Source organism: Lampris incognitus, chromosome 4 (genome assembly GCF_029633865.1).
Source record: "Lampris incognitus isolate fLamInc1 chromosome 4, fLamInc1.hap2, whole genome shotgun sequence".
In the NCBI taxonomy this organism is placed as follows: domain Eukaryota; kingdom Metazoa; phylum Chordata; class Actinopteri; order Lampriformes; family Lampridae; genus Lampris; species Lampris incognitus.
Window position 1 is genome coordinate 37,481,652 of NC_079214.1, and position 16,474 is coordinate 37,498,125.

The window sequence follows — 16,474 nt, forward strand, 5'->3', positions numbered from 1 at the left end:
TTCTTAAATGTTTTCTATAGCTAACTTGATATAGCTGAAGTGCTTTTTTTCTTGTATGTGATTTCTAAGAGCTATTGGTCAATGCATTGGAGAACAAATTAAAAATAACTTTCTCTTTTCTTATTGAATTCTTATTTTAGCTTTGAGGTAGGGGTCTATCTTTATACCTTATTGTCTATTTTCCTATCCCCTTTTCACCTTATCCCTTCTGGCAACAGTACTACATCAGGGGTCATCCCACAGTACTGTAAGATAACCCCTGATGAGCTTATGTAACTACAAACACTCATTCATTTCTCACCAGTCATACAGAGACTGGATGTGATAAACAAACACCAGCCTCTGCTGTATTTTCTTCTGCAGGTATTTTTTTAAAGTGCTAGTATAGACCAAAAACTGACTGTTTTGGTCTGAGGGAAACCTTTGACTGAATGGCAATTGAATGGAGAACAGAGAAGTGAGTGTGAGTGACAGATGAACAGTGAGGCAGGGTGGCAGAGGATCAAGGTTGTCAACTCACAAGCAGCTTCCAAGTTGTCGCTGTTTTGATTATGCAGCAACACCTGAGATTAGTAACATTAAGCAGAGGTTTGTGTCTTTGTAGGGTAAAAGAATGGAGAGAAGAGGAATGGGGAGAGGAATAGAGGTGAGAATGACTGCAAGAGAGGAGAAATATTATGAAATGGCTCCTTTAGGAGGAGGAAGGAGCATGATTAAGGGACAAAAAAAAGGTAAATGTGGAAAATAAGGGAAAGGGGATAAGGAGAAGATGAACAGGAAGGAGTGGAAATGGAAGGAAAGTAGCTTGAGGCTTTCAGTCAAAGAAATTGACTAAATGTTTAAAGCAAATGTAAATGACACCTCAACCATCTCTCTATCTCTATCTCTCTCACCAACCATCTCTCTCTCTCTCTCTCTCTCTCTCTCTCTCTCTCTCTCTCTCTCTCTCTCTCTCTCTCTCTCTCTCTCTCTCTCTCTCTCTCTCTCTCTCTCTCTCTCTCTCTCTCTCTCTATCTCTCTCACCCTTTCTCCCTCTCTTCCGTGGTGGTGGGGGGTAGGGTTAGTGCAACATGGCTGGGCTGGACCCACTATACATTTTTAGATGTAATAGCAACAATAGTAAAGGCAAACATATGTTCTGTAAGTTTTTCTGATCACTACTTAGCCATGTTGGACCTGGTAATGTCCTCAGTGCCACGCCATTCTGCGCACTGGAAGTTTAATGTAAAGCTCTTGCAAGATGTCTCCTTTTGCACTAGTGCTGGGGAGTTCTGGCAGAGGTGAAGATAGGAAAAAGGGGATTTTGACTCCCTAAGTCAGTGGCGGGATGCTGGTAAAGCACACATTAGACAATTCTGCCAGCAATACATAACCTTCTCAACTGCAGAGGCCAAGAGAACACTGGCGAGGATGGCACAAAGTATAAGAGAGTGGAGGTTGAGTTGGTTGCAGGGGATAATATTGGGTTGGGTTGGGTTGTCTTAGTTAAGCAGAAAACTCTGTGTGTGTGTGTGGGGGGGGGGGTCCGTGGTCCTACGGGACTGGGCAAAAGGTGCTGTTGTCCTTGGGTCCTTGAAAGGTGATATACAAAACTAAATTGTTGCTGTTGTTGTGAGAGCTCGGTTTTCTATGTTAAGAGAAATGGATGCACCAAGTGCCTTTTTCTTTGAACTGGAATGGAAAGTGTCTAAAGAGAGGCAGATGCATTGTTTACATCTACCAAATGGCAATGTCACATGGGTGGTTGGGGAAATGAGGGAGGAGGCTGTGAGGTTTTATTCTGATCTGTATGGTTCTGAGTTATGTGACCCTGTATATACAGAGATGCTGTTATCTGATGTCCCACAGTTTGTTCATCTGCAGAAGACTGAATTGGATTCCCCTTGTATTGTCATGTAAGGAACTTTCCAAGGCCGTCCCCCAAATAGACTGGTCGTGCTCCAGGGGTTGATGGCTTGCCAGTGGATTTTTACACAGCCCTTTGTGACATCATTTGCCAGGACTTATTTTGTATCTTGTGTGAATGCTTTGGGACAGGAGAACTGCCTTTGAGCTGCCATCGTGCCGTTCTTGCTCTTTTGCCTAAAAAAGGGGACCTGAGTGACTTGAAAAACTGGAGGCATTTGCCCTTTCTCTGTGTGAACTATAAGCTGGTTGCCAAATGCCTGGCTAATAGACTGAAAAAAGACATCCGGACTGTGGTGCACAGGGACCAGTCCTGTGGTGTTCCAGGCAGATCTATTATGGAAAATTTATTCCTAATAAGAGATCTGTTGGACTGGTTTTGGAATTAATGATATCACTTTGGGGCTGTGTCATTAGACCAAGAGATAGCATTTGATAGGGTGGACCACGGGTACTTGTTCAAGGTGTTGTCAGGTTTATTTCAATAGTTAAGTCTGTGAATGTTCTCATTCGTCCAGGTCATGGTTATCCAAAGGAATTGAATCAAGTCCTACTGGACTTGGTATATATCCATGAAGAAGTTTCGCCTCTCATCCAAGAGGCTTCATCTCTACCCAGGAGACTCAAGAAGCTTAGCCTCCAAGAACAACAGTCATCACTAACGGCTCCAACGACTCATGACCACTGAATGGATCACTAACGAAGTCGAAACTAACACCCCCAACGACCGTCGCTGCTAAACATCGGATCACAAAGAGCCATGCACATCAATAGCTCTGATAACGACGGGCATGGCTAAACATCGGAACACAAAGAGCGATGGACGTCAATAGCTCTGATAACGACTGCAAAGAGGTTAAATATCTGAGTTTCATCACCAGACAGTCAGACTAGCTTGGTCTAGTCAGAAAGGCATGAACTGATGAAGCCTCTTGGATGAGAGGCGAAACGCCTTCACGGCTATATACCAAGTCCAGTTGCACTTGATTCAATTCCTTTGGATATTCAGTAGTTAAGATGCTTTACAATGGAGCAACATGTTTATAAAAAGTGGACGGGGGTCTTAGCAGGCCTGTGCAGGTTGGTAGAGGGATTTGTCAGGGACACCCATTGTCTGGGCAACTATACACCATATCAGTAACCCTTTTTATGTTTGTTGAGGAGCAGGTTGAAGGGTGTGTGCGCTCCACAGTTAAGACTGAGGGAACCTGCTTTTTTTGTCTGCCTATGCAGATGATTTGACAGTGTTTATCAGGGATAGGTAGGACAATAGCATGCTGGAGGAGATTTAGGTCCTGGGAGTATGTTTGGGCTCAGAGGGCTTGGTCGTTAAAAACTAGGAAGGTGTCATGCTGAGAATTAGGGCAAGGTTAGGCAAATGAAAGTGGCTACTGACACAGTTGTCTTAAAGAGGGAGGGTTCTAATAATTAACATCCTGGAAGGTTACTAATCCCTGTGGCACTAGTTGGCAGTCCTTAATCCTCCTGGTGGCTTTTTAGCAGAGCTCCAGAGGAGTTCTCAGCTAAACTCAGGCAGCTTTGTCAGGACAAAGCAGAAGCCTACAGGAGTGGAGATAGGATCTGGTATAACAAAACTGGAAATATGCTCACAAAGGAGATGAGAGTGGCAAAAAGGGGCTACTGTGAAAAGATGAAAAACAGGTTTACCGCCAATGACCCATCATCAGTCTGGAGCAGTTTGAAAGACATTACCAACTACAGGAGACCATCCCCCCACACTGCAGGGAACCATCACCTGGCTGATGACCTAAATGGGTTTTACTGCAGGTGTGAAAGGCAAACTTTCACACCCCTCACCCGCTCCAGCCACAATACACAACCATCTCAACCAACTGCACTCCCTGCCAACCACTCTCCCCTCTCCCCCTCTCCTCCACCCACACTCAGGATCTGTGTTGAGGACGTGTGCCAGCTCTTCTAGAGACAGAAGACCAGGAAGGCACTGGGTTCTAAGGGCGTGTCACCCTCCTGTCTGAAAGGCTGCTGATCGGCTGGTCCCTGTTTTCACACTGATCTTCAGGAGATCACTGGAGCTGTGTGAAGTTCCCTCCTGCTTCAAGAGCTCCACTATCATCCCGGTCCCCAAGAAACCCCATATCACAGGATTAAATGACTACAGCCCCATTGCCCTAACGTCTGTGGTCATGAAATTCTTCAAGAGACTGGTTTTGGCCCAGCTGAAGGAAATCACAGGCCCCCTGCTCGACCCCATACTGTTTGGCTACCAAGCAAAGAGGTCAGTGGATAATGCAGTCAACATGGGATTGCACTACTACTATCTTCCAACACCTCGACTCCCCAGGGACATACGCAAGGGTCCTGTTTGTGGACTTCAGCTCAGCATTAAACACCATCATCCCAGATGTCCTCCACTCCAAACTCACCCAGCTCATTGTACCAGACCCCATCTGCCAGTGGATTAAAAACTTCCTGACAGACAGGAGGCAGCAGGTGAGGCTGGGGAAAATCACATCCAGCATCCAGACAGTCAGCACTGGCACCCCCCAGGTATGTGTGCTGTCCCCTCTACTGTTTTCCTAAGCTAAGCTAACTGCTAGCCCATGCAGACCGGCAGTTCCGATAACACCGAGGGCAGTTTGGCAACGGCCTCACCTGGCATTGACTGTGGTGCTTTGATGTCGTCGTGAGGAGTGCGGGGAGGTGTGTCCAGGGTTTCTGGCTGGGAGAGCTGGCACTGGATTGGCTGGGAGAGCTTGGTCTGCTTCGTCTCGTGGACCCGGTGACCATGGCCCCTGCCTGGAGCTCCGCCTAAGGAGGAAACACCGAGGGCGGTCTGCTTGGACACGGAAGGGGGGCGGGCTAAGCTAACTGCTGGCCCATGCAGAACGAGGTCCCGACATTCATCCTGGCCGGCATTTGTTTCCTTAGACAGTGTTTTTTTTTTTTATATGTGTGTTAGTGTAGTTTTTGGATGTGTTTTTGTCTTTATGTTGTACTGCTGTGGGCTGGGGGAAACAGCATTCCGTTCATCTCATTTCATGTACGCAAGTGCATGAAGTGAAATGACAAAGTGTTCCTGATTCCTGATTCCATCTACACAAATGACTGCACCTCAGATGACCTGTTGGTTAAACTCCTGAAGTTTGTGGATGACACAACCATCATTGGCTTTATCCAGGATGGTGACGAGTCCACACAGGACTTGTACACAGGACAAGAGAAAAGAAAGGACATTATTCAGAGAGAGAGAAAAGACGTGAGAGAAGAGAAGAGTTTTCAATAGTCAATAATCTTTACTCTGTAGCCTCGTCGGCTGAAGAACACTGGGAAATTCATTGAGACAGAAACTGACCCGCCATGCAGTACAGGTCATAAAGTATTCAATTTAAAGGGAACTAATTGTACGTTAAGGCAAAAAAAGACAAGCTTTAAGTTTGGATTTAAAGGACTCAACAGACTCTGATTGTCTGATGGCAGCAGGCAAGTTATACCACAAGAATAGGACCTGATAGGAAAAAGAAAAACTGACTTCTTTTTAACTTTGGGTACACACAGGAGCCCTGTATTTTGAGAGCAGAGAGCTCAAGATGGAATATACGGTTTAAGGAGGCAATCAGACAGGTATGATGGGGCAAGCCCATTTAGGATTTTATAAATCAGCAGAAACATCTTTTTTTTATATAAATTTATTTCTGATTTTTCCCTTTTTTCTCCCAATTTAGTGGCCAATTGATCCCTATTTTTAATTCAAACACCCACCCTCATATTACATGCGTTCGCCAACTGCATCTCTCCGGCCGGCAGTCTCGAAGGAAAGCGCCTCCCCACTTTCGTGACAAGGCGAATCCAAGCCGAACCACTGTTTTTTCCGACACACACAGAGACGCATTCACATGACGAACACAAGCCGACTCCGCCCCCCTCCCGAAGACAGCGTTGCCAATGATTGCTGCTTCATCGAGTCCGGCCATAGTCGGATCTGACGAGACCGGGGCGCGAACCCCAGTCCCCAGTGGGCAACTGCATCGACACCAAGCCGATGCTTAGACCGCTACGCCACCGCGGACTCTTGCAGAAACATCTTGAAGTCTGATCTAAGATGGATAGGAAGACAATGCATGGAGAAAAGAGTTGGTGTAATATGGTCAAATTTTCTAGTTTTAGTTAGGATTCTAGCTGCAGCATTCTAAACCATCTGAAGACTTTTAGTACAAGCATGTGGCAGACCTGTAAATAAAACATTACAGTAATCAAGTCTGGATAAAACAAATGCATGTATTAGAGTCTCTGTCAGCCATGGACAGGAAAGACCAAATTTTAGCTGCGTTACGTAAGTGAATAAAAAAGGCAGTCTTGATTATTTCTTTAATCTGTTTATCAAAGTAAAGGCACTGGTTTCAATGGCTACAGTTTTATTTAGGCTGCCAGCGCAACCCTTAATACACTTAAAAACTCAAAAAAATCAAAAATGTTCATCATGTTCCCAATCGGACAAACACTCTCAATTGGATGTCTTACCATTCTGCTGCATTTAAATTCCAGTAAGTTGCTTTAATGTTGATTTTCTTTGATGAACATTATGCATACTAGAATTTTAGTATATATGCTGCTTTTTTTTTTTTTTTTTTTTTTTTTTTTGGCCGGTTCGAATCCCCTGTGTTGCTTCCGGCTTGGTTGGGTGTCCCTACAGACACAATTGGCCGTGTCTGCGGGTGGGGAGCCGGATGCAGGTATGCGTCCTTGTCGCGGCACTAGCACCTTCTCTGGTCGGTCAGGGTGCCTGTGGGGGGGGGGACTGGGGGGAATAGCATGATCCTGCCACACACTACCTCCCCCTGGCGAAACTCCTCACTGTCGGGTGAAAAGAAGCATCTGGTGACTCCACATGTATCGGAGGAGGCATGTGGTAGTCTGCAGCCCTCCCTGGATCGGCAGAGGGGGTGGAGCAGAGATCGGGACAGCTTGGAAGAGTGGGGTAATTGGCCGGATACAATTGGGGAGAAAAAGGGGGCAATTTTTTTTCAAAAACAAAAAAAAGATAATTTTGAAGTTTGGATATAAAGGACTCAACAGACTGATTGTCTGATGGCAGCAGGCAGGTTATTCCACAAGAACAGGGCCATCAGGAAAAGCCCCTGCCACCAGCTGACTTCTTTTTAACTTTGGATACACACAGGAGTCCTGTATTTTCAGAGTGAAGAGCTTGAGATGGAATATATGGTTTAAGGAGATCAGACAGGTATGATGGGGCAAGCCCATTTAGGATTTTATAAGTCAGCAGAAGCATCTTGAAGTCATGTCCTAACATGGATAGGAAGCCAATGAAGGGAGGCAAGAATTGGTGTAATATGATCAAATGTTTTAGTTTTAGTTAGGATTGTAGCAGCAGCAATTTGAACCATCTGAAGACTTTTATTATTAGTATGTGGCAGACCTGAAAACATAACATTACAGTAATCAAGTCTGGATGAAACAAATGCACATATTAGATTCTTTGCGTCAGCCATGGACAGGAAAGACTGAATTTTTGTTATATTACGTAAGTGAAGAAAAGGCAGTCTTGCTGGTTTCTTCAATGTGCTTATCAAAGGAAAGGCTGGGATCAAATATAACACCAAGATTTTTGGCTGCCACACTTTGTGAAATCAGAGTGGTCGATTGTTATTATTACTTGATCAAATTGGTGTCTCTGTCTAGCAGGGCCAAAGACCACCATATCAGTTTTATCTGAATTTAAAAGCAGGAAATTTAGTGACATCCATTTTTCACAGCAGCCAAGCAGGCCTCTAAATTAGTCATTTGAGTACGATCATCAGACCTTATAGGCACATACAGCTGAGTATCATCTGCATAGCAATGGAAATTCATTCCATGACTGTATATCATTTGGCAAAGAGGTGAAATATAAAGAGAGAAAATTAGAGGGCCAAGAGCCAAGCCCCAAGGTATGCCATACTTAACATCAGAGAATTTTGATGTAATATTATTATAGCAGATATATTGGTTTCTTCCAGATAAGTAGGACTTAAGCCAAGAGAGAGCCAAGCCAGAGACAACAAAATTACAATTTATTCTGTCTATACATTGTTCATTAATGGTGTCAAAACCTTCACTGAGGTCCATTAGTCGAAGCACAGGGGTGGAATCAGAGTCCATAGCAAGTAGATGATTGTTCACTTTTCTCAGAGAAGTTTCAGTGGAGTGACAGACCCTGAAAGCCGATTGAAAAGGTTCATATAGATAGTTTTCTGCTATATGGGTCAAATGTTGATACACAGCTCTCTCTAGTACTTTAGAAAAGAATGGAAGATTAGAGACTGGTCGATAGTTATTAAGAGACCCTGGATCGAGGTGCAGTTTTTTTGTTTTTGTTTTTTTCAGCAGAGGTTTAACCACAGCTGTCTTAAAACTGCTGGGAACAATGCCAGTAGTAAATAATAAATTAACGATGTCCAGCAATGTAGGTCCCAGGAAAGGCCAGAGGTCTTTAAAAATGTTTGCTTGTAAAGGGTCAAGAGGGCCCAGCAGTTGGTTTTGAAGCTGACACAAGCTTAGTCAAAGTATCGAGAGATAGTCTCAAAAGCTGTAATAGCAGGGACTATCAGTGATTCATTGTATAGACACGAATTTGGTAAGACAGAATTTGCAAGAGTAGCTGTAGTTGAAGAGCTAATTTTGTTTATGATCTCATCAACCTTATTGCAGAAAAAGTCTAGAAACTCATGGGCCTTGAATGGTGAGCAGCTAATAGAAAGCTGCTTTTGAGTAAATTTATCTACAGTCCATCCATCCATTATCCAAACTGCTTATCCTGCTCTCAGGGTCGTGGGAATGCTGGAGCCTATCCCAGCAGTCATTGGGCGGCAGGCGGGGAGACACCCTGGACAGGCCGCCAGGCCATCACAGGGCCCACACACACACACACACACACACACACACACACTCACACTTAGGGACAATTTAGCACGGCTGATTCACCTGACCTACATATTATAGAGTATTATAGAGTAGTATGTATTATAGAGCATTATGGAGTATTATAGAGTATTATGTATTATAGAGTATTATGGAGTATTAGAGTATTGTAGAGTATTATGTCAAAGCGAAATCTGGGATTATCCATCCATCCATTATCCGAACCACTTATCCCTGCTCTCAGGGTCGTAGGGATGCTGGAGCCTATCCCCGCAGTCATTGGGCGGCAGGTGGGGAGACACCCTGGACAGGCCGCCAGGCCATCACACAGGGCCAACATACATACATACAAACACACACACACACACATTCATACCTAGGGACAATTTAGTATGGCCGATTCACCTGACCTACATGTCTTTGGACTGTGGGAGGAAATTTAAGCCCCCAGAGGAAACCTACACAGACACGGGGAGAACATGCAAACTCCACACAGAGGACGAACCGGGACAACTCCCAAGGTTGGACTATCCCAGGGCTCGAACCCAGGACCTTCTTGCTGTGAGGCGACCACACTAACCACTGTGCCACTGTGCTGCCAAAATATGGGATTATGTTTACTAATATTGATTAAGCGAGAGAGATACCCTGCTTTCGCAGCAGCTAAAGCACGCTTGTATTTCAATAAATAATCATGCCAAGATAGGTAAAAAAAACTTTCAAATTTGATTTTCACCATTTACGTTCCAGTCTCCTGCAGGCCCGATAAGAGCATGTGTCTTGCCATTAATCCAGGGTGTAGGCCTCTTTAGTTACCTAGCTCTGGTAGGGAGAGGTGCAACTGAATCAAGGAAACCAGAGAGGGCCATATTTAAGTCACAAGTGACATTTTCAACAGAGTCAGTCACTACAGTGAAAGGAGCCAAGACTTTAGGCAGCTGCTGGCCAAATGTAGCTACAGTGGACGGATCAATGTGGTGAGTGGCAATTACATCTGTGCCAACATTAACAGGCCAATGATGATTCAAATTTAATGATAAAGTGATCTGACACAGCAGATGTTGTTGGCAAGACAGTCAAATCAGAAACTGCTATCTCAGCTATCCAAGGGTGTTACCAGTCAACTCTCGAACAAACTGAGTGAATCCAAAAGTATCAACAAGCACCGGAAAGACTTTAATTAGAGGATCAACAGCCTTATTCAGATGAATATTGAAATCATCAAGAATTAGAATCTCATCAGAATGAGTAACAAGACCTGAGACAAATTCTCAAAGAAATAAAGGTCGATAGAGTATCAATGTGGACTGAGCAGAGTCTGTTCATGGCTGAGGGAGATGGACTTAGAATAAGAACCTCAAACGATTTGAATTTAGAATTAAGTTTAGAAGTTAAATTGAAAATGGAGTTAAATATTAAGGCACCACCCCCAACCTTGTTTAGTTGCCTGAGCTACATGGGCATAAGTATATTCAAGTGGGGAAGCTTCATTTAAGGGAAGGAAAACATTTGGTTTAAGCCACGTTTCAAATAATCCAATTATATCAAAACTATGTTCAAGAATCAGATCATTTATTAGTAAGGCTTAGGTAGACAGTGATCTGATATTTATGAAACCACATTTTTAAGCATCTTGTTGAAGTCATAATTAGTAAGCAAAACTTTAGAGCTAATTGATAACATATTAATTGGAATTAGACTCCTTGTATTATTAGTTGACAATTTTGAAGACCTACGCTTTGGACAATGTGTGGTCACACTTTTGATTACATTGGATGTTTGGTTCTGTAGATTATTAGGTGCTTTGTTGCAGATTTCACCACCACCAGTGGTAGGAATGATTATTAGATTATTGTGATTCACTCTTAGGAAAGGAGAGCTTCAGAGCAATACAGCAGGGTAGGGAAACAGTCCCAATGTTATAGACCAAGCTGTCAGTCTGATAACTATGAGAAATTCCTTTACTAAACATATTAACCAAATTAGCTGACTCCACTTCCACATTAGGTTTAAACCTAGCAGGCTCTCTAATCGCCTGCAACCTGCTGAATTATAAATCTTGTGTCAAACTAAAATTAGACAGCTATCTATATTGCTAAAGAAAAAAGTGGCACCGTCCCCAGTAGGGTGAATGCCATCCGTTTTCAGCAGGTAAGAGTGGCCCCAGAAAGAAGGCCAGTTATCAACAAAGCTGAATCCCTGCTCATTACAGCAACCAGCCAGCCAGCGGTTCATTAAGGTGAGCTTACTGTACATCTCATCATTACCCCTCACAGGTAAGGGACCAGAGAAAATGTATCGATGCCGACACATCTTTATGGCCAACTCAAGCGTCCTGACTAGGCTAGCTTTTCTGATCTTCGACTGCTTCATTCTAGCATTAATGGTGCCGATATTAATAACAATGTTGCTGAAAGTAGTGGTATTGTGTGCCTGAGTTCCCTGATTCTCCCTCCGTGATGTCAGCACCCTAAGATTATCTGTCAGAGACGCTGGCCCTGGGTAAACAGTGAACCAAGGCTGGCAAAGTTAATTTAATATTGCGGGTAATGGAGTCTCCTATCACTAGTGTGCGTTGCTTTACTATGTTGACAGGAGTAGGAGAAGCACGCTGGCCAGTAGGACTACAAACAGGGCTGGTGAGAGCCAAAAACCGGTTTGCAGTTAGGAGAGGTGACTGCAGACTAGGCCACATGACCAGCGGTTTGCTCTTGCGTGCCTTCCCACACCGGTAAACAGAGACACACCCCATTGCATCTGCCGATGAGGCTGAGCTAGTGCTAACAATAGCAGGTCTGCTGTAGGACCCGAGGCTAAGGCTATCTGGAGTGCCTGTCACACCTGTTACATCTAATGTAATCCTAGCCAAAAGAAGCTGCTCTAACTCACAGACACATCTCTCTAGTAGAGACAACCTATCTGTAATTGTGGAACAGTCACCACACACCATTATTTTAACAAGGCTGCATTGACTGCAAATGCAATAAAACTGCTTAACTAGGCTAATCCTGAAGCCAGTAAACAAGACTAGGAAGGAAAGGCTACCTAAACACAAGGGTCATTTGAGAAAGAAAACTAGCGAATTTAGCAATAAGTGAACTAGGCACAGAAAATAGTGAAATCAGTAGGACAAACCAAGAGGGTAGAGTAGAATAAAGAGAAGAGAGAGTAAAAGAATAAAGAGAAGTTATTGTTCTCATGAAGGGGGAAGCCAGAAACAATTGTCCTTTCAGAGGCTGCAACACAGGTGGTCTCTCTCTCTCTCTCTCTCTCTCTCTCTCTCTCTCTCTCTCTCTCTCTCTCTCTCTCTCTCTCTCTCTCTCTCTCTCTCTCTCTCTCTCTCTCTCTCTCTCTCTCTCTCTCTCTCTCTCTCTCTCTCTCCCTCTCTCTCTCTCTCTCTCTCACACACACACTCACACACACACACACACACACACACACACACACACACACACACACACACACACAAATTCTCAGATTAGGGTCAAGATTGGAAACAGACATGTTGATAATCATGGCTGTGGGAATAGTAATGGGATTTGGAAAGAAGAGAGAGCAACAACTGGGATTACAATTCCTGGTACAGCTGTAACAAACACAATTCCCACTAGACAGGAAAGGAGCAAAGCAAAGCTGTCTTAAGAGGATTGAAGGACTTCTTTGCTGCCCTGACTAAAAACTATATCCCCAATTGTGTCTCTGCAGGAAATGAGGATGATGTTGCCACATGGAGATGTAGGCATGCATCTTTATACATGCGCTAGTCTCAAACATATACATGCATTTAAATGCACATGCTATCTTGCATAACCGCACACATGGGCCTTATCGATAGACAGCTGTGCTCCATGAGATGAGTTGATGTTTGAAATTGGAGGAGATCACACCATCTCTATCCCCTGTATGATGGATGCAATAGGCAGAAACATAAGCACACACAGCTGTATTTATCTGTCTCTAGTTGTATTCCCTTCACACTTTGTGTTTATATTAGTTTATTGATTGATTTTTTTCTACTGTTTCTGAGTGTTAATGTGTATGTGATTAGTGTGTGTGCGTATGTGTGTGTGTGTGTGTGTGTGTGCGCACTTCTGTATTTATGTGGGTCAGTGTTAATGTTCTTCAGACAGTGAAGTGACAGCATGCTCCTCTTTTATTTGCTCAGCAGTCATGTATTATAGTGGATTTCTGTCATTTCTGACAGCAGAGTGCTAATGTGCGCATGAATATTTGTTGTGTGTGTGTGTGTGTGTGTGTGTGTGTGTGTGTGTGTGTGTGTGTGTGTGTGTGTGTGTGTGTGTGTGTGTGTGTGTGTGCATGTACATGCACTTATCCTCTTTCATTTCTGAATGAAGAGAGTCAGCAAAGGGAGCAAGAGAAAGTACAAACATTTGGATGAAAAATGAGCTGTCCACAGCAGTGTGCATGCGCGCTGAATCTTCTAGGGTGAAACTGAGTGAATATCCGGAAAATGAGTTGGGTTGTGGAAAAATGAAAAACTCACTTTTTTGGGGCACTGGAGGAGCTCTAAAGAAATCACTTGTGTGTGAAATGGAGGAATTTAGGTTGAACTGTGTTTCATGTCAACAAATGCGTACATCAGCTTTGTCGAGTTTTTATAAATGTTAGCAACAAATGAGTGAGGACAGAGGGAAAACGATATATCGATGTAGAGAAGGATTATCTTTGCCACAGTTGTGAATGCCTACAGCAGGCTGGGTCTATCAATCAACACCACCAAGACTGAGGTGTTCTGCCAATGGAGGTCGAGCCCCCCACCCACTATGCCTGTCTTCACTATAGAACACCAACCACTCTCAGTTGTTCCATCTTTCAAATACCTGGGCAGCATCTTTTCTGAGGGCTGTAACACTGATCACGAAACTCACAATAGAATCAAACAAGCCTCTGTAGCCTTCGGCAAAATCCATCGTGTGTGTGTGTGTCTCGAATCTTCTAGGGTGAAGCTGAGTGAATATCTGGAAAATGAGTTGGTTTATGGAAAAATGAAAAACTCACCTTTTTTGGCGCATCGGAGGAGCTCTAAAGAAATTACTTGTTGTGTGTGAAATGGAGGAATTTAGGTTGAACTGTGTTTCTTGTCAACAAATGTGTACATCAGCTTTGTACAGTTTTTATGAATGCTAGCAACAAGTGAATGAGGACAGAGGGGAAACGATATATCGATGCAGAGAAGACACAGGAGGATTTGTTGAGATATAAGCTTGAAAAGTGTTTAAAAAAATAAAAACAAAAAAACATCTGAAATTGAAAAGCTTGACACATGGGTAAGAAAAGAGAGGAATAAGGAAAAAAACAAGATATGGTGAAACCGATTTATCTATGAGAGCGCTGCAATCTGTTGAAGGAAAATGAGATATGAGGTTGAGAGGAAAGTCGGCACATGGTTTCCAGGATTTCCATTGCAAGCTGTGATAAAGAACAGAAGAGTGCTGAACTATGGAGTTGAGTGGCAGCACTGACAGAGAGCGGGAGACGGGCTGGAGTTGCCAGTGATGTAGTGTTTCTCCCAGTGGTAGTCCCCCTAATGAGAACATCTGCATCAGAGAGAGATACAGAGAGAGGGAGTGAAAGATCGCTGAAGTGGCAGGCAGCCTGAGTGAAGAAAACAAATAGATTGTGAAAGAGAGAGAAAAACAGAGAAAAGAAAGAAAAAAGAAATAGAGGTAGAAGGAAATTGACTATTTTCAACATCCTGTATTTTTCTGAATTTAATTTGCATATGTTGAAGACCATTACCACATAAGTGCTTGTATTCCAGTGTGTGTGTGTGTGTGTGTGTGTGTGTGTGTGTGTGTGTGCGTGCGTGCGTGCACCTTCCCGACATTCCTGTGTTGCCAGAACCCTCAGCTTAAAGGGTCAGTATTGGCTATGGAGGAAGTTCATCTAAATTACACCATACAGTGATTGTTCATTCAAGTTTGAACCGTTTTCTTGCCCCTAGGTGTCAATGCCCTGTGCAGTTTGAGGGGCCCGAGTGCCAGCAGAACAAGCACAGTTTCCATGGCAATGGCTATGCCTGGTTTCCTCCCATGATGTTGTGCTTCGAGAACCATGTGTCGCTGGAGTTCATCACCGAGGTGGCGGACGGCTTACTGCTTTACAGCGGCCCATTAGCCCAGTTACAAACATGGGACCATGAGGACTTCATGGCTATAGGTAGGGGACAGATGCTGAGAGAGAGAGATGGATGGATGAATGGCTGAATGAATGAATGGTTGGATGGCCAAGACACCAATTTTGCCAAATCCATTTAGCTGTGATAGAACACAGTGCAGCAAAAAAAAAAAAAAAAATCTCATGGATATCAACTTTAGGGAATTAAATATGGGAGAAAGAGATAAAGATAAAGATGTTAGGACTTGAAATTGTCCAATAAAGACATGGATATTAATTTGGAATTAACAAAATGAATGAATTATTCAATTACTTATTTTTTTCTAAAAGCCAGGGAGCTGTACTCCTCTCAAACATACATAGAAAAAAAAAGAAAAAAAGAAAAAGCCTGGGCGAGACGCAGCAGGTTAATGGTGCCTTCCTCATCTGTATTAGGCGTGGCATGTTAAACACTGTCTAACCTCTATGTCTTTAATATTCACATATCAGACCGAAAGCCTCACACCGGATGAAAATGCATTGGGGGGCTACACAGAATTACAGATGGACAAACCATGCCAGGGAGAGGCACTCACAATCCCAGACAAGCACCAGTAGATAGAGGAATTGAAAAGGGGACATGTACTAACAGACAGGCACCAGTTGAAAAGATACAAAGTTGAGGAAGGGGTTTTAATGAAAAGCTGTTGGTCTTCTGCTCTGATGTTTTTGCAATTTTGTTCAACGTTCAATAAAACATGATGAATTGAAAGAGGTTTGCAAAATTAAAGACAAGGAGAGGGAGATAGAGAACAAAATGTCCTGTACATCTCCTGTATATGTAGTGTTTAAATCTGATAGGCTCATGCCTCTCTGTCTGTCCTGCTCATTCCCTTGCAGTCACTCACTCTCTGTCGTGATAGAAGCTGTTGTTCCATCACTGCCAAAATTATGTGTGTAGGAGGTGAGATCTGCCTGGGGAGGTGTGTGTGTGTGTGTGTGTGTGTGTGTGTGTGTGTGTGTGTGTGTGTGTGTGTGTGTGTGTGTGTGTGTGTGTGTGTGTGTGTGTGTGTGTGTGTGTGTGTGTGTGCGCACACATTATTAGTGGGTGTACTGTATAAATCCTAGATTATTATCCAGGGTTTCGCATGTGTAAGTACAAAATAACATGCTTGTGCCACAGTCCATGTGCCCTTAATGTGATTAAATCCTAAAGACTTTAAGGGCACTGCTCATTAGTGGAGTTAAGGCTTATTTGTCATTGGTCAGGGAGAGTAATTAGTGTAAGGGTATACATATTTAGAGCAGTAATGAACTCGTTTCAAGGTTCACCTGCTACGTGAGATGAATTCATCACCAGATCTTGGCAATATTTAAACTTGATGGTGTTGTGTGTAAGAGCACACACTGAGTATTAAAGCAAAATTTATCGCAATATTTAGACGTGTTTTTCTGCAGTCAGTGTAGCATGTGATTTGTTGGAAAGAGACAAAGTGAGAAAAGTTAGACATTCATTACTTCAATGAAGGAGACTGACATAGGTATAAAATTAGCA

General features: G+C 43.4%; 1 protein-coding gene across 1 annotated transcript in view; it reads left to right on the forward strand.

Annotated features, from left to right (window-relative positions):
* si:ch211-186j3.6 (neural-cadherin) overlaps positions 1 to 16,474 on the forward strand; it is a 666,499-nt gene that overhangs the window by 487,250 nt on the left and 162,775 nt on the right. Inside the window, 1 exon segment of the mRNA XM_056278708.1 lies at positions 14,768 to 14,982. Coding sequence (XP_056134683.1) covers positions 14,768 to 14,982 — 215 coding nt within the window.